Source organism: Liolophura sinensis, chromosome 8 (assembly GCF_032854445.1).
Source record: "Liolophura sinensis isolate JHLJ2023 chromosome 8, CUHK_Ljap_v2, whole genome shotgun sequence".
Taxonomy (NCBI): domain Eukaryota; kingdom Metazoa; phylum Mollusca; class Polyplacophora; order Chitonida; family Chitonidae; genus Liolophura; species Liolophura sinensis.
The window spans coordinates 33524028-33550427 of record NC_088302.1 but is presented as its reverse complement, the minus strand read 5'-3'; the positions used below and the strand labels follow the sequence as shown (position 1 = coordinate 33550427).

Genomic DNA, 26400 nt, shown 5'->3' with positions numbered 1-26400 from the left:
TAAAATGGTAGTGTTTGTGATAAGAATGACAAGTTCTGATATAACTTACGTCACATAGCTTTCTATTGTTGCTAATAACTTATTTAGTTCTGCTTCTTTCTTCTCAAAAAGCTCTCTGCCAACCTGGGAAATAACAAAAACACTGGTACATTTCTCCGTGCTGGCATTGAGCACATGATATGTATGGGCAACGTATCCTAGAAAATAACAAGAATAAATACACTTCATTTCTTTTCTTACATTATTGTATTTTGCGTACAAAATAACACCTGAAAATAATAGCACCAATACACATAGTTTTTGATAGCCTTCTTCGGTACAAATAAAACATGGAATACGGTAAAATTACACGTCCTTCCTGCTATGACTGAGCCCATACCCTCTTGCATATCATAGGAAATAGCATAAATATACCACATGTATAAATCTATGCCATTATTGACTTCAGCTCACTTATCCGCATCACTACATTATGGACTCACCCAAGGTAATGCTGACAACACGGCATAGGTGTACCAGTCAGATCGTACCTATAAAAAAATGAGAACTGTTAGTAAGTGAGACACTCTTGTTAGGGTGCTAAACAGCCAGTTTCAGATAAATAACTGTACAAATGCAAAATTAATGCATCCATGTGAGTGTCATTATCCTGCATTATTCATATTAATTAGGTGCCAGTTATTTATACTGAAACATTATACCGCTGGATGTAACATTTTACACTCTAAGATTGAATATCAATATTGCTGAGTCACTCCATAATGAAAACACTCTTGAAAACACTGAAAGTCTCTGCAATTTAATAGTGGTCATGGATGACTTTTGTAGTAACAATCACAATCCCTTGATTAAAACCAAAGTCACTTTGATAATATTTTGATGGTCTTATCCACAGTTTATTTGTTAAATTCAGTGAAGAAAATACAAAAATTGATTGATAGTATTTGATTAAAAAAAAAATCACCTGTGGTATACTGTCTTCCAATGTCACCTCCACAAAGTTGTCGAAAAGTGCGAGAAGAGAGCCAGCTACGATAACATGGCAGTTGACGAGGTCTGAGAGAAAACGTACCTACAATAAAACTTTGCTACTTGAAATTTGATCACTTAACACATCCTGGTGCAGTTTTTTAAGACCAGCTTTCACTAAAACAATTCTGGGTGAAATGGATAAAAATCTCCGTACCATTACTCTTCACCCTAATCTCCACTGTGGTCACCATGCCATTCTTCTTCACCCTAAACCTCAATGTGATAACGAAACCATTATTCTTCACCCTTAACCCCATCCTGATCCCCATACTATTCTTGTTCACCCTGAACCCCACCCAAATCACCATACCATTCTTTTTCACACTGAGCCCCATTGTGATCACCATACCATTCTTCTTCAACCTGAACCCCACAATGATCACCATACTATTCTTCACCCTGAACCCCATCCTGATCACCATACTATTCTTCACCCTGAACCCCATCCGGATCACCATACCATTCTTCTTCACCCTGAACCCCATCCGGATCACCATACCATTCTTCTTCAACCTGAACCCCACAATGATCACCATACTATTCTTCACCCTGAACCCCATCCTGATCACCATACTATTCTTCACCCTGAACCCCATCCGGATCACCATACCATTCTTCTTCAACCTGAACCCCACCCTGAACTCCACACCATTCTTCTTCACCCTGAACCCCACCCTGATCACCATACCATTCTTTTTCACCCTGAACTCCACACCATTCTTCTTCACCCTGAACCCCACCCTGATCACCATACCACTCTTCTTCACCCTGAACCCAATCCTGATCACCATACCATTATTCTTGCTCCATCAAAGTCCCCGGTCTTCAGAGCTTCCTTCAGGTTTCTCACCAAGAGCTCCACAAACTGCAACAACAAATATTGGCAACAATCCAAACAAAATATACATGTATATTCATTCCTTAAAAAAATATTCACACAGATGGAAATCTTTCCTTCTTTCAATGTACCCTACATGACATAAAATTTCGCTCATAAAAGTGCACAATTCAATAGAATATTATCCAATGTTCCAAGCAAGCCTCAAAATACCTTTCTAAAAAAAAAATAGAACTCACAGAATCAGGAATAATGGGCAAGTCAGTCATAGGCAAAATTTATGGTCATTTAAAATGTTTAAACGCAGGTACATATGGAGTATTGTCATTCTATTCAACAACATAACATTGTTTGGTGCTTAACACCATTTTGATAAATATTTCACTTATATGCTGACACAATGCCCATCAGCTCGGAGGGTGGAAGAGACTGGAGTGGCTATGGTAGAAACACTGCTCTTTGCCAGACACTGGTCAAATCTGATGATTTAAAGGTTTCAGGTTGAACCAAGATCTCTTCTGTTTTCGCAATTACGGTTTGTGACGTTTTGACTTCGTTATTTAATTATTAATTTGGCTCTATTTTCCACACTGACATTTCCTACAAAACTACAAACAATGACTGCTACATGTACGTGGAACACAAATGACTAACCTCTCCACCACAGTTGTAATTTTTTGCATTCAGCAACCCGACCAGTGTAGTATATACCGTCAACTTTTCTGGCAGTTTGGTTACACTGAAAAAAAGACAACACGACTGTGAAGAATGTGAAGCTCAACTGAAGCCTGACTGTTTATTAGCAAGTCTACTTACAACTACATAAGTTGCACTATTTACTTAGTTTTTGGAACTTGCACATTTTAAAGTTCTAGTCATGTTTGGTGAAAATCAAAAGAGTGAGTGTGAGTGAGTGCTTGGGGTTTAACGTCGTACTCAACAATTTTTCAGTCATATGACGACGAAGGAATCATTAGGGTGCATGCACGTGTAATTGTGCCTCCTTGTTGCAGGACGGATTTCCACCGCTCTTTTATTTAGTGCTGCATCACTGAGACGACTTACCGAAGGCAAGTAAGCCGCCCCGCCCGAGCCATTATACTGATACGGGTCAACCAGTCGTTGCACTATCCCCTTCATGCTGAACGCCAAGCGAGGAAGTTACAACTTCCTCTTTTAAAGTCTTAGATGTGACTCGACCAAGGATTGATCCTGGATCTACCGGTCCCGAAGCGGACGCTCTACCAACTGTGCTATCCGGGCCGGTCGAAAATCACAAGAGCAACAGGATTTCCCTTGTTAGAGTTGTAACAGGACTTTACACACTGAATTTGCACGAACAATACTACTTTTGGATTATAATAAAGTTTGACGCTTACACACAAATGCAATCAAATACGCTAACACTATGTTGCTTATGAATTTACAACTTCCTGGGTTTATTAACACAACATTCCAATGTAGTTACTAACATCCTTATCAAGTGACAGACATCATTGGAGCGATGGGTTTAAGTAGAATAATTGGAGTTATAAATGTCAAAAAATAAAAAAAAAACACACATTTGAAAAGAAGTGACTAAGTAAGCATTGATCAGGTTAGTATTTAAAGTATGTTCAAACCCATTACTCCAATGATGTCATTTACTTTATAATGATGTTAGTAACTACATCGAAACATTATGTTAATAAACCTAAGAAGTTGTACATCCCTAAGGAACATAGTGTTACCATTTTTCCTCACCAAGTTCTAATGCTACTGAAAACAGTAAATGCCATCAAACGTAAAAAAAAATTCATGGGATACTGTGTGAGGATGGCACATAACTCATAACTGGTGAGTATAGCATATTGCATAACTGGTGAGTATAGCACATTGCATAACAGGTGAGTATAGCATATTGCATAACTGGTGCATATAGCATATTGCACAACAGGTGAGTATAGCATACTGCATAACTGGTGCATATAGCATATTGCATACCTGGTGAGTATAGCATATTGCATCACTGGTGAGCATAGCATATTGCATCAATGGTGAGTATAGCATATTGCATACCTGGTGAGTATAGCATATTGCATAACTGGTGCATATAGCATATTGCATAACAGGTGAGTACAGCACATTGCATAACTGGTGAGTACAGCATATTGCATAACTGGTGAGTATAGCATATTGCATAACTGGTGCGTATAGCATATTGCATAACTGGTGAGTATAGCATATAGCATCACTGGTGAGCATAGCATATTGCATAACTGGTGAGTATAGCATATTGCATAACTGGTGAGTATGGCATATTGCCTTCCTGCACTTCCTGTTAATTTAAGCTTGCAAAATCCTCTGGTTCTCTCACAATTTCTGCAGAAGTCAAAGACAGCTTCATACTATAACCCCTGCTGACATTAACACTTTAATCACAGAGACTTAAAAGTTTGACTAAAATTAATCTACCACCTTTATAGCTAGTCTGATTTTGTTACTCACCATTCACATAGAATCCTCAAAATCTTTGGCTTGTAATTTGGAAGATCTGCCTCCAAAACACTGGCCAGTCCCTCCAAATTGCTCTCCAGAGAGGAGGTACTCTGTAAACAAGTAAGGGGAGGGAGAATATGCCACTGATATTATATCCAGATTTTAGCAGTCATCTCACTTCAACAGAACATAAGTCTAGGCATATTTAGGATAAATACATTTCATCACCTTAACCTGAATTTATCTCCCCTTGAAAACGTAGCTTACATGTAGCTAGTATCTCATAATCATTCTACCACTTTCTTATAAAATTTAGTAACATCATTTTGATATCATAATTTTATGAACAAGGCAACAAAGACAACACAATAGTTCTATGAATCTCCTATTCTTTGACCCACAGTGACATGCTTTTTTAATGAAGCATTATCTTTACATATGCAGCAAAAAAGCAGGTATTGCTAATTGTATGTCACGGGGCTCATCAAGGGGGGCAAATGATGCAGGCGTGCACCTCACACTCACCTAAATTTAGATTTAGAATGTGGCAAGTACCACTGCTAAACTATCAGACCAGTCTGACCTAATAGATTTCATAATGGTTTCTGCTTAAATCTCTGTACTTTGACAAATTTCTAAAAACTTTATGTTGTGTTGCTTAAAATTTTCGGATCTGGTGCCTGCCTTTAAGCATCAAATCAGTGAATGTCCGTTACAGCAGTGTAGTTCCCATTTCTAACAGACCCGATCTATTTCCAGTGTGAACAATTATGTTCTGTCAAAAACCCTATACAATACCTAGTCCAAGATGGCTCTTAGATTTTATTTAGACATAGATGGCTCCAAACCTAGGTCACAAATCTGACGCAGTTTGCCAACAGCAGATGACACAAAAATTACCTGTCAAATAGTTTTCCACAGACATAAGTTTTCAGTTACATGTGTCGATTTACCACAAGCACACGTTCTACAACGTCAATTTCCAAAGTAACCCCCATTTTTTTTGAGTTATGCTCAAGGCAACATCCTGTACTCCCAGCCTACTAAAATTTTACAAGGGCAGGTAACTACATCAGTTCTTTAAATGCTACGTACTATGTCAATGACGTTGGTTAAGGCTATCCTTGGCCAATTTTATGACACCTAAAATAATCACACACTAAGTAATGCCAAGGTTAGTACACCATACTGTACATGTAGTTTTGTGTTGAAAGTGAATATATATCGCGAAATGTATTTATTTAATTGGTGTTTTACGCATGTCACTTATACGAGAGAATTATGGTGGGAGGAAACCTGGTAGAGCTGGGGGAAACCCACGACCATCTGCAGGCTGCTGTCAGATCTTCCCATGTACGGCCAGAGATAAAGCCAGCATGAGCTGGACATTACGCTGCGCTAGCGCGCTAACCAGCTGAGCCAGGGAGGCACCTGTACGGGGAAATTATGGCTTGTGGGTAAAGGTAAACCTTTTGAGCTTTCAACTCAAGATGTTTTCCATTTTATCTTTAGGCAGCAAATTATATGAGTGATACCATCCCAGTCTCTTGCCTCACTCATCTGAAATCTAGACAAATGATGAAGCAATTGCCTTAGTTTTACTCATGATGAGCCTAGATGTCAAACAATTGGACACTCCTCCTTATACAAGACAAGCCATAGTACAGCAGAGAACAGACTTGACTTTATCAGAACTAATCAGCTTGATAAAATGATTATATTACCTTCTCTCCAACTCTTGTTATAAGGGACTCTAGACGCTCTTCGATATCCAAGATTTCTGAGGTACGGCGTCTCTTACGACCATATCCAGGACCTAGATCAAGAATAAAACGTGCTATCAAAATCTGACTTCAATGAGCCTGTTCCAGCATAAATACTGTAATGATAGATCCAACTGGTGTAAAAACTGGATTTGAGAGGGGTTGGCTAGATATATATGACTGAAAACCGAAACTACGGCCTGGACTATCAGGTTTATCATTTCGATCTTCTGGCCAGCCCTATGAAGTTTTATGAGTAACCTTTCTTTGCAAGTATTGGTAAAGCATTAATAACATTTCGCTTGTATATCGGCCACCATAGATGCCACTAACGTGCTCCTCACTGGTTTGTCCGACACGAATTGAACATTTATGGAAGGATGGTAGTACCAATGGACAATCTGACACGGTTTCGCAGTTCACAGAATATGCGTTTTTATAGCCAAACTGAATTATACTGGATAAGACAGGAGGAAGCATACATTAGGGCCAACGGGCTGTGAGTGGCATTGATCAAAACAATCCTTCGCTCCACACTGGTGAAAGTAACAATCCAGCTACTGTAATTCTTCAACCTTTTCGCATGTTTGCAAGATGTTCGATCAAGCAAATTCTGAAGGTAATATCCTGTGTAGACATAAAATTATACTTTTGTAAAGCCCTGAAATTGGCCAACATGTACGAATTATGACACAGGCAGCTATTTTCAGTTCCCTGCTCATAAATGTGTGGTTCAAAATTCATCAGTTCAACACTTCAACTAAATGTAAAATCCAATTCATTGTACCGATATCTGTCTATCCACTATAAGAAACCACACCGACAATCAACGTGCGCACAAAAGCCTCATGGCAAGGTGTGAACTGAGCTGGGTCGCCCTGTAAGCAAAGGCTAGCAGCTCTCTACAACTCATTTGGCTTTTGGGGGGGGGGGGGGATTTAAGCCTCGTCCTTTGACATTTTCTTGAAGTAGGTCTGGATGAATTAACAAGTCTCATACAACTATGATTGAATACTCTGTAATCGAAGGGTGTTTATCATGAGATCTCATCCATATTTTCTCAATCTGGTTTATTTAGGCCATTTGTGTACCTTTACAGTATCCTGTGTTGTGTTACTGCAGTACGCTGCAAGCCACACATCGGCATGCAATAATCTCTTATTCAGTTCTAAAACAAAAGCAATTGTCTCCTGTGGTCTATGCTGTACGCATATAGAAAAGACCCACATGCCTGCAGAGTATGTACCACAATGATTTCACAAGGTCAACGGTGGCTCGACCGTAGTGAAGTAGATTTTCTGATGTCTGATCACCAAATTCTACCGTCTTTCTTCACTTTTCAATAATTGTAATCGCTTCAGGGGATATAAAGCCATCTATATGCAGTTTGGCAGGCCCAGCACTCAGGACCTACTGCCTCAGCTACTAAAAAAAAGCATCAACCTGGTGTTTACAACTGCCACTGCGGCATGGGTACGAATTATCCGATTGTCCATACAACACACGTGTTGCAACAACAACAACAAAACATTTAAAATGTCTGCAAGAAATTCGAACAGGATACGCTTGTGCACCCGTGAAAAACGGAATACGGCTATACTCACTGTCTTCCTCATCGTCGCTAAAGGAATTCCGTCGACGCCTAGACATTTCTGCTGCGCAATATTTCACAAAAGTCAGCCAACACAAAACCCACTGTGTTGAAATCAACTTCCTGGCGGTGAAAGCGAAACAGACGGCAATGACGAATTATCACAAACCTCATTGGTCAAAAATACAGGGAGCTGTCATTATGCCGCGTGTGTTTTTATAACAATATTTCTCTTAGCTAAACCTGGGACTAGACTGAAGACAAAAATCTGAACACACTGATAACAAAGCCCTTCTGAGCGTGAACAATTTAAAATTTTGCATGGTGACTTATGGGCACATTGCAGTAGCTTACAATGAAATACCTTAATCGTTTTTTTCGTTTTCTTTTTTTTTTTTATTTCTTTTTATGGATCATTAACTGTAGAATCACATCCTGTTGGGCTTTTGTACGGTCCAAATAGCTAGTGTTTACCCGAGACAAGTATAACTGTTATAATAATCCCAGTGTTTACGTACTCGATCTGACCTAGCTCAAAAGCAGTTCTCCACTACTTTTCACTCTAAAATAACATAGCTTTTAATGTTAGAATAGCTCTTATTGCCATCGATGGAATAAACTATTATTTAAATAGTATTCTCAAAATATTCACATGTAGGTGAGTAAAAGGCGGAAAAGGTGATGCGACGTCAGCGACTGGCACGCAGTATGATCCATATACATTACCCACCTTATACAATTCAAGCTTTCTGTTTCTATAAGCGAATATATTCTCAAAGACCTTTTCACTGGCCTTTCTCATATTGCTCAGTGTAATTAAAGGGTACACAAAACGCTTTTTCTTTCTTAAGTTATATGGAGTTTATGGGATGTGGTCAAGAACATAAAAGTACAAAACAGCTTCTCAACTTTCTTCTTGGAGCTTGAAAGGGGACTTTAATCTACAGTTTTCCGGTGGCCCGAGTGGTCAGTCCCGGAAATTAAGTAGCCTGCTTTGGTGAAGTAAACTATGATTATACTCACTCTCAAAACAACTTTTTGGAGGGGATGAACTCTAATATCCCGTTCACACGAGCAAAGTTAGCTGGTTTAAATCCGAAAGTGGCCGTGAACCAGTTTGACGTCGCTCGTGCGAATGCAAAGCGGGGGGCATTCAATCCCGTTTATTTGTCCCTGCTAGCGACGTGGCTTCAAGCCTGTATCAGGTCTTGAGCCGGTTTATCTTTGTCGTGTGAACGGTAACTGGATTAAATGCCCCGGATACGTGGAGGTCAGGATGACGCCGTAATTACTAAACCGGCTTATATGTGACCGTGTGAACGGGCAAATCCCTGAACTGGCTTAAAGCCGGCTTGGCCACATGGTGTGTGAACGCACGCATTTTTACAACTGGCTTCGATTTAAACCGGTTCAGATTTGATATAGTGTGCTATGAGCTGCATGGTCTAGCGTTCCCAGCACACGTATAAGTTCATAGATCACGGCATTTCCGAACGTGACACTCATCCATGCAGTCACGTTACATATACCGAGACCCGGTCAACCAGTCCTGATTCCTTGTTGTAACCTCTGAGCGCTGAGCGTCTATAGGGAGGTAGCAACAAGTACCGTTTTTAAAAATCTTTAGCGTGACCCGACATGTGCTTGATCCCAGGTCTCTATATATATGTGTGTGTGTGTGTGTGTGTGTGTGTGTGTGCGTGTGTGTGTGCATTGGCCGGTATATCCTATACTATGCGTATACATCTACCTGATTTGGATATAGGCCTACGGGTTAAATTTATATGGGACCAGATAATTACACCTTCCTGTCATCATTGGAAACAGTTGATTGATTCTCTTCAAATTAATTCGTCGTAATTGAGTTATCTAATCAGTTAATTTATATACTTTCTTAGTTCTTGTGAGGTTTGTGAGCGGAAACTTGCGATTACCGAGCTGGAACTCCCATTATGGTTGTCGACTGGTAGACCTACACGGGTGTCACTTACATCCAAGTCAATGCAAAGTCGTTATGATATAAAGCGACTGATCAAAATTTTATATTTAGGCCTAATGAGCCATTTAATTGGCCGTAAAAATGCAGAGCAAGTACTGGCTAATTTGACATGAAGTCAATATGCTGGCCTATAATTTGTACCGGAATGGACTGAGGTTGTGATTTTGGCACCACCACAATATCAAAAAATGGAAAACATATGGGATATATGGTATTTTATTCCGGATTTATTGCATTGCTAAGTTTGCCTCCTATAACTTGGGGTTCATGGATGCATGGATTGTGGGGTAATATTTCCCTTCCGTCGCTCAATAATTTATTTATTTGATTGGTGTTTTACGTCGTACTCAAAAATATTTCACTTATACGACGGCGGCCAGCATTATGGTGGGGGGATTCCGGACGGTCCGGGGGAAACCCACGACCATCCACAGGTTGCTGACAGCCCTTCCCACATACGGACGGAGAGGAAGCCAGCATGAGCTGTACGAACTCACAGCGACCGCATTGGTGAGAGGCCCCGGAGCTGAGCCACGGAATTCCCCCCCCCCCCCCCCCCCCCGCTCAATAATTACTTGCATATATGATGAGGGCCATTAATCAACATGCCTGATCGAATGGAGAAGAACCGGCACTTGGAACCGACCATGAAATACTACAATAATATTTTGCCCTAGGATAGTAGATTATTACTACCCCAGGACACCACCTATATTTTGTTGCATTTTATATTTTCCTCTGTTCGTCGTTTCCAAGTAATTGTGTGGAGAAGGCACTAAATTAGCCTATATACGCCCAGCTCTTTCTGCAATGACAAACTGTATCCAGGGAAATGAGTCGTTACGAGTTTTTGTATATACACAAGTTCAAATACATGTTTACATGCTTGTTTATTTGATTGATGCTTTACGCCGTAGTCGAGAATATTTCTCTTATACGACGGGGTCAAGCATTATGTCGGGAGGTAACAAGAGTAGAGCGCAGGGGTAACTCACTATCCATACAGGTTGCTCGAAGACCCTCACGCGTACGACTGGAGAGAAGCCAGCACGAGCTGAACATGAACTCATAGAGACCGCATTAGTACAAGAGGCTCCTGGATCATTGCGTTGAGTTAGAGTTTTAACCGCTGTGCCACCGGCTTGCATGCATTTCTTTGCTGTAGGTTTTATTGTCACTCCCTTAATTGTGGTGAATTGGTTGTTTTGGTAGTTAACTTTATCTCACAACTGTTAACATGGAACCTCCATCATGGTTGAAGATAGTTATATTTATTTGTCTGCATGTCTTATCGGCGTATTTGGGAATTTTTTTTTTTTACTTATACGATGGCGGTCAGAGGAAACCGTAGCGCCCTATGTGAACTACCGCGCACGTCCGGATTTAAGAACAGTGGTTATCGCTTTAACCGCCGGAGACATACGTGACCGCTAAGGTATGGATTTTTTGTGTAATGGCAGTCGTAATTTTAAGAACATGCGAGTAAAAATCCACTCTTTCTGGCATAATGTATTACACTTCACATGCAGCCAAATCCAAAAGGAAACCATCATTACCCAGTATAGAGGTGTTGGATGACCCAGCGGAGGCCGTTTCAAAACATTAATAAACGTTAGTTTTCACAGTGTCATGGTTACTTCAGCTTTTGGCTATCTGCGTTCACTAGGTTGTCGCGCTTTCTGCAGAACTGTCCATGTTTACCCATAAACAGACCTCCAATTCTACAAATGAAAAATTTCATTTACGGCCTTCAGCAACAACCAGGTATTTAACTTCATGGTGAGATTGTTTAGGTGCAGTAATTTGGCATTCATTGATTATTTCAAACATCTCTCATATACCAAGCCATCTTAAGGCAAGTTCATGTATCCGAAATAACTTGTAGTTTGAGACATATTTATTTGATTGGTGCTTTACGCCGTACTCAAGAATGTTTTACTTATACAACAGCAGCCATCGTTATGGTAGCGGGAAACCCACAACCATCCGCATGAGAGGAAGCCAGCATGAGCTGGACTTGAACTCACAATGACTGCATTGGTGGGAGGCTCTTAGGTCATAGCGCCGCGCTGGCGTGCTAACCTTTAGGGACAAACGCTTTTGAATTCTAACCTCCCATTTAAACTGCTTCTCTTTTGACTGGACAGAAAACATCTTTTCCCCAAAATGGCAGCAAGACCTTGAAAAAGTTATCGCACGCTCTAGTATAAACTGCCTCAGACCAACACACCATCCTTCTACTTTTAAAGAGAGAACACATGGTACACAGACTGCTCGACTTTAACACTTGATTTTCTCTTTATCTCGATAAACACATTAAATTTTCAAAGATTTGCCACAGTGAGCTGAAAGTTACGCAGTAGCTAAAAACATGAGTGCAAGAGCAAGATGAGAAAGAATGTAAAGCGGTTCAGGTCAGTCCCAGTCCAAGAATCACAAAACAAGCAGTATTAACTGCCACCTCTCAGACGTAGTGTTGATGGAGTGTAGATTCCTTCTGGATGTTGTAGTCAGACAGGGTGCGTCCATTTTCCAGCTGTTTGCCGGCGTAGATCAATTTCTGCTGATCTGGAGGGACACCTACTTTGTCCTGGATTTTAGTCTCGACGTTTTCAATGGTGTCTGAAGCTTCTACCTCCAGAGCGATGGTCTGGCCAATCAAGGTCTTCACAAAGATCTGCATACCGCCTCTCAGACGCAGCACTAAATGCAGGGTAGACTCTTTCTGGATGTTGTAGTCAGACAGAGTTCGGCCATCTTCAAGCTGTTTTCCGGCAAAGATCAATCTCTGCTGATCCGGAGGGATACCTTCTTTGTCCTGGAATTTTGGCCTTGACATTTTCAATGGTGTCTGATGCTTCTACCTCCAGAGTGATGGTCTTTCCAGTTAGTGTTTTGACAAAAATCTGCATTCCTCCTCTCAGGCGCAGCACTAAATGGAGGGTGGATTCTTTCTGGATGTTGTAGTCAGACAGGGTTCGGCCATCTTCCAACTGTTTTCCAGCGAAGATCAATCTCTGCTGATCTGGGGGGATACCCTCCTTGTCCTGGATCTTGGCCTTCACATTTTCAATGGTATCTGAAGCCTCAACTTCAAGTGTTATGGTCTTTCCGGTTAGTGTTTTGACAAAAATCTGCATTCCTCCTCTCAGGCGCAGCACTAAATGGAGGGTGGATTCTTTCTGGATGTTGTAGTCAGACAGGGTTCGGCCATCTTCAAGCTGTTTTCCGGCAAAGATCAATCTCTGCTGATCTGGGGGGATACCCTCCTTGTCCTGGATTTTGGCCTTGACATTTTCGATTGTGTCCGAAGCTTCAACCTCAAGGGTGATGGTCTTGCCAGTCAAGGTCTTCACAAAGATCTGCATACCGCCTCTCAGACGCAGCACTAAGTGGAGGGTGGATTCTTTCTGGATGTTGTAGTCAGACAGGGTTCGGCCATCTTCCAACTGTTTTCCAGCGAAGATTAATCTCTGCTGATCTGGGGGGATACCCTCCTTGTCCTGGATCTTGGACTTCACATTTTCAATGGTGTCTGAAGCCTCAACTTCAAGTGTTATGGTTTTTCCGGTTAGTGTTTTGACAAAAATCTGCATTCCTCCTCTCAGACGCAGCACTAAATGGAGGGTGGATTCTTTCTGGATGTTGTAGTCAGACAGGGTTCGGCCATCTTCAAGCTGTTTTCCGGCAAAGATCAATCTCTGCTGATCTGGGGGGATACCCTCCTTGTCCTGGATTTTGGCCTTCACATTTTCAATGGTGTCTGATGCTTCTACCTCCAGAGTGATGGTCTTTCCAGTTAGTGTTTTGACAAAAATCTGCATTCCTCCTCTCAAGCGCAGCACTAAATGGAGGGTGGATTCTTTCTGGATGTTGTAGTCAGACAGGGTTCGGCCATCTTCAAGCTGTTTGCCAGCAAAGATCAATCTCTGCTGATCTGGAGGGATACCTTCTTTGTCCTGGATTTTGGCCTTGACGTTTTCAATTGTGTCTGAAGCTTCAACCTCAAGGGTGATGGTCTTGCCAGTCAAGGTCTTCACAAAGATCTGCATGCCACCTCTCAGACGTAACACTAAATGCAGGGTAGACTCTTTCTGGATGTTGTAGTCAGACAGAGTTCGGCCATCTTCAAGCTGTTTTCCGGCAAAGATCAACCTCTGCTGATCCGGAGGGATACCTTCCTTGTCCTGGATTTTGGCTTTGACATTTTCAATGGTGTCAGAAGCTTCAACCTCTAGGGTGATGGTCTTGCCAGTCAAGGTCTTCACAAAAATCTGCATGATGGTTTCTGCAAAAAACAAACAGAGCAAGAACACTATTAAAGAATAAATTGATGGAATAAAGAGGTTTTTCTAATTCCGCTCAAAACATTCTTTTCTTTCAGATTAATGAAAAATATTATCCACATCTTGCTGGCACAGGTGCTTTCTAACCAGTTTAGATCATATGTACTGACAAACTGGAGATGATTGATTTTTTTTAACTTGATTTTGACCTAAAAAGTTCACGAACTATGCCAAAGAATTCTTATATCACAGTTAACTGGATACAGTTTTTCTGAACAAATTTATGGGGTGAGGGATTCTTGATAAAAAGTTTATATCTGGCATCTTTTTCAGTACAATTCATAATCCTTCATGTTCAACGCAAAATGGTATCAGGTCATTTTGTACCTGATTATTTTACACCCTGTAGCTTAATCATGTGAAGCTGTAAGTAGGACTTTGATCAGAAAACTTCAATTTTGTAGGAGACTTTACTGTTTGCATGTGATGAAGAAAGACATTTTGAACATCTGTGGCACTCCATTGTGATTGGTGCTGAAAACTTAGGTGCTGTAATGTGCCTGCTTGTTGCAGGACGGATTTCCACTGCTCTTTTATCTAGTGCTGTTTCACTGAGACGACCAAGCCATTATACTGATACAGGTCAACCAATAGTTTTACTATCCCCTTAATGTTGAACGCCAAGCAAGGAAGTAACAACTTCCTCTTTTAAGGTCTTCGGTGTTAGCCTGACCCAGGATTGACCCTGGATCTACCGTTCCCAAAGGGGATGCTCTACCAACTGTGCTACTGGGGCCGGTCAATGTTAAAAGAGGACTTTCAATTAAATGACCATATTACAGCACCTGATCCAGGCTTCACGGCAGCCCTAGCCGGCTACTTCAACTCCTCTCTTTATATTAGGCTGGCTGAGTATCGTAGCCATAGGGGGAACCAATAGTAAATCATATGCACCGATTCATGCCATGTCCGATAAGTCCTTTCTAAACAATGTCTGCAGTCCAAAAGTGGTGTCAACTTTGGCTCTTACCTATCAGCTCGCCTGCACATGCAACATGTCTCGTATGTTCCACTTGGTAAGGACACACGAGATGAAAATTCACCTCACAGTCATCACTAACGCAGAACCCATTTTGCCTTCGTCACAGTTATGGGTCTTTAAAAAGTTATCATTCCTAGATGGCGCAAGCACATTGAACCTGAAGAGACGAGCCTAATGGCTGCCTTGTACAGAAATGGTCTGCCATGTCGTGAATACAGGGCTGGTGTACCATTACCGAAGAATATACCTGGGATGTTGCATGAATCGGTGTATGGTTCACCACTGGTTCTCCCTGTAGCTACGGTACTCCGATACCCACCCAATATAAAGTAGGCAGCTGAAGTAGCCACCTGGCTCTACTACAGCCCATATGAGCATCCCAGGAAAGAGCAAGATGAAATGCCCCTAACGTTTCAGTTGAACGTCAGTGTTTCAGTTTTCTTACATTTTCCTGGTAATTACCTGTCCCAGTTTCAAGAATAATATGTTACATGAAAAAGATATGTTCATCCGTCTGTGAAAACCTATCTTCATGCTCTGCGGAGAAGTTGAACATCCTGTTCGCCATTTTGCTATGTCAAACGGACAACGCAAATTGTGCGCAAAGGTTACGAAATTCTCACCCAACATTCACTGTTTTTCACACTAACTCTATGAGATACAAAATGTGATCAAAAATGTACACTTTATAGAAGAATCCATCGCAGGCATGACAGAGTAGACCTAGAATTGTCTTACTCTTAGTGCCTAGTCGTTCGAGTCAATTTTCGCATCGGAACAAAAAAAACAAAAAAAGATTCTCTCGCCGAGATTACAAGACAGATACTTTACTAAAATCATCTAACTCGTTTAAAATACACGTTTATCTCAATAAATTACATTAGACGTGGAAGAATAGGATTCGATACCAAATGTTACCAGGATTTCAATCAGGCATTTTGTATTCCTTACCTTAAATTTGACGTCTTCCGTAACCACAGCTGACTGAATTTTCTGTTGTCAAGCCCAGGATGATTATATAGAGGAAGACCACGTGACCGGATGAGTCATTTCTATTGGTGGGCCATGTCGTCAGCTGTCTGGTCAAAGGTCAACTTGTGAGCCGTGGCAAGGTGAAAGGAAACAATGATGTTGAAATAAAATGTGACCAGATGAATACAGAAGTTAAGATGAATTTTCTATAAACCTCCAACTTTCATCCCCAAATTAAATACCCAATTTATGTGACAAGTTTTCATGTACTAGGCTACATTGTACTTGGGGCTAATATAACGGATCTCTTTTACATGACGCATTATAGTCCCAAAATTAAACCGTACATGCAGACAGCTTGTAAATCTGAAAATCTGTTCATACAAGATCTGTATGGCCTGTATGTACATTTAAGATAGAAACACGTAAGCTGTAGATTTAGCTTTAGTTCAAGATTTTCTTTCAATTACACTTTCAAATATTTGCGTCTGTTATTAGTAAAAATTGTAAAATGCCTATGGTGTTAACCGCACATCTCAGTGCACGCTTGTTATATCATACGCACCCATACATGCACGTGCGTGTATTAATTCGGCAGAATATTTGTCTAGAACGCCTATAGTACATAATTCAGGCAAGAGATAAAATGTTGAAGACATTTTTGTTGTTAATTGTTGCATACATGTATTCAGGTGAAGAAGAAACATTTCCAATAATAATCGCGCGGTGCTGCGGCAGATAATTATTCAGGTAATTTCGCGAGCTAAATGATCTCTTTCATTAGGTAACACTGACAATTATCTTGTCGGTCGAAGTAGTGCATTTAACGTTGTTTTTTAGGGTACGCAAATGCATATAGTCTACGCCAATGTGTGTACACGTACCCGACCAAGGATTGTTCGGGATTTTGTGTCACGGTATTCGAAAAGTTTATATATTTATCACATATAAACTATAGTGTACAAGGCATATAAAACATATGTCTAAATATGTATACCCGGTACATTCACATTCAATGTTACAGGCTAAACACTGCATGTGAACATATATTCCGTTATTTCGATCGTTTGTGTGTACCACGCACTTCTATACTTCTATAGCATAGTGTATCAATATGTGTTGAGGCGTACAGTTTTGAAGAGTATATATATATATATATATATATATATATATATATATATATATATATATATATATATAGGTGCCATATACCGGTGCCTACTGAGGAAACATGGCCCATGTTCCATACATTTGACATAATTTTGATTTTATGAAAGCTGCGAATGATCTTGAGTTTCCTGGCCACCATAATATTTGCTGGCCGCTCTGTGCAAAACATCAGCCAAATGAAACAGAAATGTCATTGTGTGATTTATTTGGCTAGAAATCTAGCGTCAAAGAAAACTCATGGAAAACGTAAAAGTAATTCGCATGAGGACAGCAGTTGCGCAATGTACGAACGGTGTGCTCATTGTATGGTGCACTTGTACACTACTTTCATCACTGCGAGGAGTTTGTAGCTGTCAAGATTTTCAACCAATCGGGTTCAAACTGGATAGGTTTCTGCGGGATTGCGCATAGCATGTTGTAGGCTGTATTTGGAAATGAATCAGCTAGTACCGCAAACAAACAGAATGTTTAGGTGTCAGTTCTGACCTGAAGCTAGCTGCAGAAATGCTGGGTTATTTTAGTATGTCTGATTGCTAATTCTGCAGCAACCTGGTTTGTCTCGTGACTAGGTGATATAATGAGTGATAGTAGAAAGAAGCGATATGGTGCGGGCGGCAAAAGTCGGTCAGACGCCAGTGAAAACTCTCACCGACAGCACTCTGGATCAAATTCTGCAAACCACGGACGACGGAATAATAATCATAGTGGCGTAAGTATCTTGATTAGAAAACTAAACATTAAGTTTGACAGATGTTCAATGTTAAAGAACAAAGTATTGGATGATATCATGCTGAGAACTCCCAGGTGAGAGCAACTCTTTCAACAGACACCATCAAGCTGAGGGTAATCTATACCTACCCGTCGACACTCTTGACAAACTTAACAACGACTTGATAAATAACATAACACTTGTGTTTTATTTACAGCAATGAATTATATATCTGTTTATTTATTAACGAGTTGTTGTCTGAATTATTTCCTCAGCTGAACCTGTTTGGGAACCCGTCAAAAACATGCAGCAACATGTTTTGTGTTACACACTAATCTGTTAATTGTCAACAAAAATTTTGAAAGAATGACAGCATAAAAATGACCAGAACAACCCTGTGTTAGATTTACACGATTGGCAAAGTATTGCTGCCAAACTATCTGTTTTTTTTTTTGTTTTTTTTTTATACATGTTTTTGGTAATACTCATGGTAGAGACCAAATGAAATTTTATGAAAAAGAAATCACTGAAAAGTACATGTATAGAGTAAAATTCAGATTGTTGTAATGCGTTTCATTTTATTACTGTATTTCAATATATTTTGTCTAATGAATCAAAGAAGTAGAAAAAAATTGCATTGTGGTATTTTGATTCTATTTCTATTCATCAAAACCCCAGAATTTATAAGTACTGCATGATATACAATAAGCCACATGTGCAATTCAGACAGCTTCCATTCATTTAGTATCACAAAATTTATTACCATTTGTTTAGTATTTAAAAATATTTTGCGAGATATCGCAGTTCACAGGAGCTGGGTGATATTTTTCAGTAAATTAAATATCCATTTCATTGAAATTTGAAATTCTACATTGTAAATCATATTTCCAGTTACAACAACTTGTTTGAAAAGCAGAAGAGAAACTGAGAATTTCAAGCGGGAAGGGTTATTTTAAAGTGTAGCAGCTGTATTAGCCATAAAAAGCAGTTGAAACCTCAAACTTTCTGCCAGAGCAGCGCACAGCCTGAAATGCGAATGTGTCTTGACATAGTTTTGTGAATTGTATGTGTTAAATTCTGCATTCATTTCATGTCTGGGAAAATACTTAAATCTGTTGTTGGTAAAGAAAACAAAAGTGTGTGAAAGTGAAGTTGCCATGTTTTTTTTCTTTTCTTAATTTTTTATTTCTAGATGAACTTCCAGAGACTCAACAGTTATGACAGGGTGCGTAAGATTGTCCAGGAGGAAGGAAGGGCAGCCAGAAACCTTATCACATGGAATGTTCCTGTGGTTCAGCAAGAGAGAACAGGTAATTAGGATCTTCATGTTGCATGGAAGCCCTGGGCCCACTTTCATAAAACTTTGTTAGCCGGTTTTCTTGTTAACTTCTTCCATAAATGACTTTGTTTAGGTTCTTTGTGCAGCAACATGCATTGTATGTTACAGTAAATGAGTTTCAAAGTTTTGTGAAAGTAAGTCCTGTGTGACGTCTCTTAAAGCTTTAAAATTGACAGTGGGTACTTTGATTGGTGCCGTACTCAAGAATATTTCACTTATACGACGGCGGCCAGCATTGTGGTGGGAGGAAACCGGGCAGACCCCGGGGAAACCCACAACCATCCGCAGGTTGCTGTAGACCTTCCCACGTACGGCCAGAGAGGAAGCCAGCATTAGCTGGACTTGAACTCAAAGCGACCACATTGGCGAGAGACTCTTAGGTCAATACGCTGCGCTAGTGCTCTAACTGACTGAGCCACGGACGCCTCGGGTGTCCTTTGAGTGAGTGGCACATCATGTCTGGTGTCTGCAGCAAGATGCTGGATTATAATTGTTGTATTATTAGGATTAGGAATTAGGAATACATTAGGAACACTTCATTAATTGCGAAAATTGCCAGAGGCTCTTAATAGCAGTTGAACATAAATTTAGGCTGATATGATTTAAAAGTAAATGCTTGTTTGCAGGACGTTCCAAAATCAGACAGAGCAGAAAACCGCTTGCGCAAAGACATAGCCCAACAGCTGCAACAAAGTATAAGGAGAAATCCTCTGATGAGGAGTATCAGCTGAAGAGTCCCCCTGAGACCCCTAAATCCCCAAAATGTGACGGCCAAAAGACGAAAGTGGATCTGAGGGCAAGATATTGGGCATTCCTCTTTGACAACTTGAAGAGAGCTGTGGATGCTATTTATCAGACCTGTGAGGAAGACGAGAGTGATGTGGAATGTAAGGTAAGTCAGCAGAGATGTGTGTTAACGACCAGCATGCAAAAGCATGGCGAGACGATGAATGCCAAATCTTAGCCAATGATGTTGTTTGTGGAACTCTAAACTCTCTGCTAGGAAGAAGCCGTGTTGAAGTGTTGTGTAGATCAAGTGTTGCTTCCAACTTAATTTTAAAATAGGCAGCTTTTCAATTGAAAAGAGACCATATTGCATTTCTTTCTGTAAAACAGGAAGTTATAATGATGCTGGACCAGAGTACCAAAGATTTCCGCTCATTGATTGAAAGGCTACACATAATGAGGGCTTACGAAGATGCTACCCGTGGCGGAGACAGGTAAGGCTATTATTAGATCATGACGTGAAACTCTGCAACCAAATCCTTTCATTTTAAAGAGGAAGAAAAAAATTAAGAGACTAGTATACATATACTAATGGGCAAAATGGATTCGCCGGTAATAGGAGTCCTTTGTGACCACTTGGTTCAAGCTCCATTCCAATCGTTCTCTTGTTGGTTTTGGCTGTGGCATAAAATAGGGGGTTTGTTCAATCAGATACCCAAACTCTCTCATATAAAATAATTCTCAGCAACATATGTACTGCCAGTCAAGTATTTATTTATTTATTTGATTGGTGTTTTACACCATGTGCAGTAATATTTCACTTATACGATGGCGGACAGCATTATGGTGGGAGGTCACTGGGAAGAGCCCTGGGGAAACCCACGACCATCCGTAGATTGCTGTCAGACCTTCCCACATGTGGCCGGGGAGGAAGTCAGCACAAGCTGGACTTGAACTCACAGCGACTGCATTGGTGAGAGGCTCTTTGCTCATTATGGTGTAAGTCGTCATCTCTGTTATAAATATTATTGACTATTGACTATGACTGATGGTGCATCATTTTTGTTTTGCACCTTAATGCTTTCATTTTTTTTTGTTAGACCAACATCCATTGCCTGGGAAGTGAGGAAAATGTCTCCAGGGAAGAACACCTCTCATTCCCCAATGCAGGAGCGGTCATCTCCCAGCCCAGCTAAGCGCAATCTCAACTTCGGATCTCCACCTCAACAGCAGGAGTATGTCAGATTTATTATTTATGTTCCAGTATTCACCAGTAGTTAATATTTTAGTGGGGTACACCAACCCTTGGAGATGAAATCACATGTTTGAATCAAACCCTGGTGGTTTACCCACACATTTGTGCCAGGTTTATGTTAGATTCCTGGCAGAGTGTGTTTGTCTTCTCAGATTTTGTTTGACTCCTACCAGCCATTGAACCTGACTGTCATCTTATCAGTAAAATGCTCTTTAGTATGATCAAAACCACCTAGGAAGTAAGTCAAAAAATAAAATGCGTACTTGTAGTAGAACTATGTGGATAAGCCAGTTAACAGGCATAGATTCTTGTGATCAATCGTGAATATTTTTGTTTGTGTTGAATCTAGATATTTAAAAGAGAATATACCAGTAATCTTGTATTACAGTAAACATGCGTGGAATCTGAGTGATATAGGAATAATGCTGGGAAGAACTGGGTTTTCTGTAAGCTATGTGGACTTTTCGGCCACACCAAATTACCTCCCTTGATTTCATTTTTCCATTTAAATGTGAGATTTTGAGGAGTAAGCTGTGGTTAAGTGGGGTCTTTAAAAAATGGTCACGGGGAACTTAAATTGGTTGAAGACCTTGTACCTTGATAGATTTTAATTTTGTAAACCGATCTGGAAAGCGCAGGACAAATGTTATATAATTTTTTAAGCCATAGATAGGAAATTTAAATATCCACTAATAAAATACATATACATGTACAACAGACAGCGTCAGTGATATTGTATATTTTATCTCCTAGTAAGCTGAAAAACATTTCTGAGCTCGTCATTTTTGTGACTCATAATATCATGTTCTTCTATATTCTGTTGCTTGTCTGTTGTAACATATTGACTGGTGGGGGGTGAGGGGCTTTCCTGGCCTGCTTCATTATCCAGTTCCCATTCCTTGTAGTTTCACACATAAAAAAGCTAACCTAGTTACATGGTTACCTGCTGTCCTGTGTATTTGCAAATCTACTCTCTGAATGTATACTTAAGCTCTGATTTTCCATATATGTCACATTCCTTGGCATGAAATTTTACTATATGTGTTCATAGACCCTCAAAACAAGGCAATAGCTGGGCTGACAGAGTGAAAGGGACTTGCAGTGGACCTTCAGGAAGCCCAGTGCCAAATCATAAAGAATTGGAGTTAACGATTGATATTCAAGACGATGGTAAGAAAACAGAAACGCCTGAAATATTATGGCCACATTCAGTGAACAGGAAAGACTTTTCATTTATGTGCTTTATCTGTACCAGACCATTTTAAGCAGATTATCTTCAATCCACTATCCCTTGAATCAAGGCCTTGGGAAGTGGATGTATCTGCTCTTACTGTCCTCCACCCATTAAAGACAGATAGCCAGTATACAATTGAAAAATTGAGCCTGGCATAACACTTTATTTGGTTAGAGTTTTATGGCAGAAGGTTTGTCGGGTGTTCTGTGGTAATTTTCACCAGTATCTGGTATGGTTTCCTCCAGTTGTAAGCCTGGCAGCTGTGATTAGCAGGTAAGTAAAACAGTCTTGAGTACAGCATGAAATGCCTGTCAAATCAATACACAATTTTCCCTGTAATAAAATCAGCTAATATTTTGTCGTAAGAAGAGGTTTTCTTCGTGTTGTAATGTAGGTATACTGAATTTATTTTTGTCCCTGACCACTGCCAGGTAAGTGAAAAAAATTCTTGAACATAGCATTTAACATTGATCTTTCACTCAATCTTCCTTTTTTGTTCAGATTTTGTCCATGAATTTAAACATAAATTCATAAACATTTGTCAAAAAAAAATGGTTGGTGGTTAGTAATGATATTTATGATGTACATCCAGGTGTTGACCTACTTACAGAAGAGGAAGATGGGTGGGAAACTGTGCAGAGAGGAGGAAAAAGTCGCACCAAACCACCAGTCACCAGGAAACCATGTGATAACAAAACTGATAACATTAAGTCACAAAAGAACAAAAACGGTAAGCAAATGTCTGGAAAGCCAGAGTCAAACCATACAGAGCTCTCCAGAGATAAACCAGACATCCAGCAGCCCGACCTGTCATCTAATTCACACTCTTCTCTAAAGCGGACTAGTAGTAAAGACAGTGAGAAGGAAAACAGACCGTTGGAGGTATTCGAGGATAAAACGAACAATAATGAAGAATATTCTTCTGGGCAAAACATCAACATCATGAACAGTGTTGCGAGCAAAATCCAAAATTCTGTGATAACATCTGATCCAGTGCCAAATGAAAAGACCGAGAAGACAGGTGATATTGATGGTGAGCAGAAATGCCCGGGGAGAGACATAGAGCAGGGAATATCCAGGCACAGTACAGCTGTACTGTGCGCCAATGCTTGTGCTGAGAACAATGTGGCTGATCATTATAATAGCCTGATCAACCATGACTATGACAAGGAAGATGATGATGACATGGATGACCGGCTTACACAGCATGCTCAACACCTTGACAAGGTAATAGTCGTGATGTAAATGCAGCAGCAACATGTGGTATTACACCAGAGGATATCCATCATGGCTACACTTGATGTTACACATTAGCTTGTAATAAAGGCAAAAAAAAAAAACCCCTCTATAAAAATGATAATACAGTACATGTAAAGCTCAGATGAAAGACCATTTTGTCCAGGAAAATGGTTTGATTACTGTTTTTGGAATTTTTGCAATCAAATTTCATGCTTTTGTAACATGAGGCTCTAACAAGGGCTGTTAAGACTCTATGGGTATCAGCGATAACACATCAGTATCTTCTGCTGGAAATAATTAGTTTCACGGTCCATTTGTTTATGTAATTTGAATTTGAATTTTCATATGTATTAAGTGGCAAAACCCTGAATTGACCTCATTGGTGACAGTATAGTCAGAGAAAAAAGAAACTGTAGAATCCAATACATTTCATATTTTAAAAAAAAGAAAACTTTGCTTTCCTGGACATTGTATAAGGATCTCTTGTATGACATATCTCATTGTAATAGTGTATTCACTGCCTGTAAAGGTAGTAAAACAGATATCTGGTGTGAAATTCTTCCATAGCTTTATCACGGTTAATCCCGTTGTAGGCCTTGGCTTCTGCAGAAGATGAGGAAGACAGCCTGACGGAGAGGCTAGAGGAGGAGCAAGAGAAGGCAATCCAGACAGCCATCAGACAAGAGGAGACCTGGCTGGAGGAGCTGGCCAGGGAGGAGAGCAAGGAGATAGAGGTGGAGGCCGAGTCAGAGAGTGACCTAGGAGTCAGCCAGGTAACACATCATAGGGGTCATCAGGAAATGAATCTCAGGGTTCAGCCAAGTAACACATTGTCATAGGGGTCATCAGGGGTCAGCCAATTAACACATCATGGGGGTCCTAAGGGGATGACTGATCAGCCATGTAACAGAATTGATCAGGGGCCAGCCAGGTAACACATCATAGGGATCATTAGGGGATGAATGGTTAAGCTAGGAAAACTTTTTTTAGGTGCTCTGCTTAAAACATGGGTGCATCTGTGCATCCATACCCTTTATTTCTAAAGCTTTGTGCTTATCAGTTGTATTTTTCTCTTTGTCACTATTAAAGGAACAGGGATTACATATGTTGTGAGGTAGATATCTGTGTGAGGTTATTTTTTATGACATGTTTTGTGTATGCTGTGACTGTTTGTGTATGTCATCTTATTTCTCTCCTTAGACCACCATCAGTTCACTGGACACCTCTACACCAAGTGTGGACTGGGATACATTAGTGGCTAATTTTGATGGTGAGTTGGTATATCTGCATTACCTTTATCACCATGTACAAAGCATAACTGTATATATACATGTATTTAGAGCATTAGGCCATGTGTATTCAGTAAGGAAAAAAAGAAAACAATCATGGTTTATTTAAAAGACAGTTATCTATACAGGTCACATTAGAATTTAAATATTTGAATGTATTTAATGCTATTCCAGAAATGTTAAAAAGAATTCATTGCATTTTGCTACAATTTCAAATGTTTTTTGTTGTCTTTGGGAGTGCATGCTTTTAACCATCTTTTGATTTACATTAGGTTGTAACTGATAGTAATGAGATGTTATCCTTGATTTGTTCATAATGCAAATTGCTTGGCAACTCCTGTGTAAGTTTTGTGTACTGTGCCCTCCACAGCTGATGAGGAGAAGCTACACGACACTTCCTGGGGCGACATTGTGGAGCGAGAAGAGGCAGAGTCTGGAAGAACACCCGGGCATGGAGTCCACATGCATGAGAAACTCTCCTCTCCCTCTAGGAAAAGGTCAGTGTATCTTGTTTAGCAGAGAACAAAAGATATGACTTGCTAAATAAAAGCCCTCACAACAATGTTTGTGCATTACACAGTAAAATACATAGAAAGTGTTCATTGTTGTGGAGAATTTTGTTGTGTATGTATGGATTCATTTCCAGCCCTCTCAACCTTTGATAAATACAGTTGTGCATTTGAAATCTAAACAATGTTAATGAAATGGACTAAATGAATTATGTACCTATAAACAAGAACTAAAAGTGTCAGTTGTACATATCACTGTCAAAATGGCATTCTGTAATGTGCAGGTACATGTGACTATGCCTGTGTTTTCTGTTGTTACATGTTTTTCCTGGCTAACTTGGTTACAGGTCACTGACAGAATCCAGAAAACGCCATGAAGCTAAACAAGCTAAGGCTCAGGAACTCAGAGAGAAACTGCTCACAGAAAAAGCTGAAAGACTCCGAGATTTATCGAAAAAGGTGGTGACATGGTTCAAATTTATTTTATACCCATTCGGCCAAATTATTTTTATCTTTGAATACTGTTGCTGATTTTATTGTTAAAGCCTTTCTGCATTTTTTGTGTTAGTGTATTATTTTTAGCTTTGATTTATTTCAGTTCAACAATGCCCTATACATCTACATTTCATTTGACATTTTCACGTTACAGACCTGGTGCCAGTTGATCAGAAGTGTATTAAAAGTTAAGCCAGGCTTAAATCTTAATACCAGTCTTGTTTTAACACAAAAACATTTGAACGCTAGTCTAGACTAAAGCTAATACGAGGCTTAACTGTTACTACAATTTCAAACAACTGGGCCCTGCTGAATACAAATTGTTCTCATCACTGTGTATCTCTTGCCTTTTGTCAATAGGAGCATATACTTTGGTTGATAGGTATATTTAGTGGTGAAGGATTTTACACAAAGGCACACACTAAATATACATC

The 26400-nt window shown here is 40.0% G+C and overlaps 2 protein-coding genes and 1 pseudogene across 3 annotated transcripts in view; 1 reads left to right on the top strand and 2 right to left on the bottom strand.

The window, feature by feature from the left end:
* LOC135472390 (nuclear cap-binding protein subunit 1-like) overlaps positions 1 to 7826 on the bottom strand; it is a 48383-nt gene extending 40557 nt beyond the window's left edge. The window contains exons 1-8 of the mRNA XM_064751869.1: positions 7716 to 7826; positions 6073 to 6164; positions 4358 to 4458; positions 2525 to 2609; positions 1826 to 1897; positions 965 to 1072; positions 483 to 530; positions 50 to 123 (exon numbers count right to left, since the gene is read on the bottom strand). Of these exons, the coding sequence (XP_064607939.1) occupies positions 50 to 123; positions 483 to 530; positions 965 to 1072; positions 1826 to 1897; positions 2525 to 2609; positions 4358 to 4458; positions 6073 to 6164; positions 7716 to 7761 (626 nt within the window). The 5' untranslated portion in view covers positions 7762 to 7826. The remainder of the gene's footprint in view (positions 1 to 49; positions 124 to 482; positions 531 to 964; positions 1073 to 1825; positions 1898 to 2524; positions 2610 to 4357; positions 4459 to 6072; positions 6165 to 7715) is intronic.
* Positions 7827 to 11975: 4149 nt separating this feature from the next.
* LOC135474059 (polyubiquitin-like) lies at positions 11976 to 15803 on the bottom strand (annotated as a pseudogene).
* A 1802-nt stretch (positions 15804 to 17605) lies between these two features.
* The window catches only part of LOC135472628 (S phase cyclin A-associated protein in the endoplasmic reticulum-like), a 45656-nt gene continuing 36861 nt past the window's right edge, over positions 17606 to 26400 (top strand). For both annotated transcript variants that reach the window (XM_064752227.1, XM_064752226.1), the window contains exons 1-11: positions 17606 to 17880; positions 19073 to 19190; positions 19846 to 20111; positions 20336 to 20439; positions 21046 to 21180; positions 22252 to 22370; positions 23027 to 23661; positions 24267 to 24446; positions 24874 to 24943; positions 25333 to 25459; positions 25819 to 25930. In XM_064752227.1, coding sequence (XP_064608297.1) covers positions 17749 to 17880; positions 19073 to 19190; positions 19846 to 20111; positions 20336 to 20439; positions 21046 to 21180; positions 22252 to 22370; positions 23027 to 23661; positions 24267 to 24446; positions 24874 to 24943; positions 25333 to 25459; positions 25819 to 25930 — 1998 coding nt within the window. In that variant the 5' untranslated portion in view covers positions 17606 to 17748. The remainder of the gene's footprint in view (positions 17881 to 19072; positions 19191 to 19845; positions 20112 to 20335; positions 20440 to 21045; positions 21181 to 22251; positions 22371 to 23026; positions 23662 to 24266; positions 24447 to 24873; positions 24944 to 25332; positions 25460 to 25818; positions 25931 to 26400) is intronic.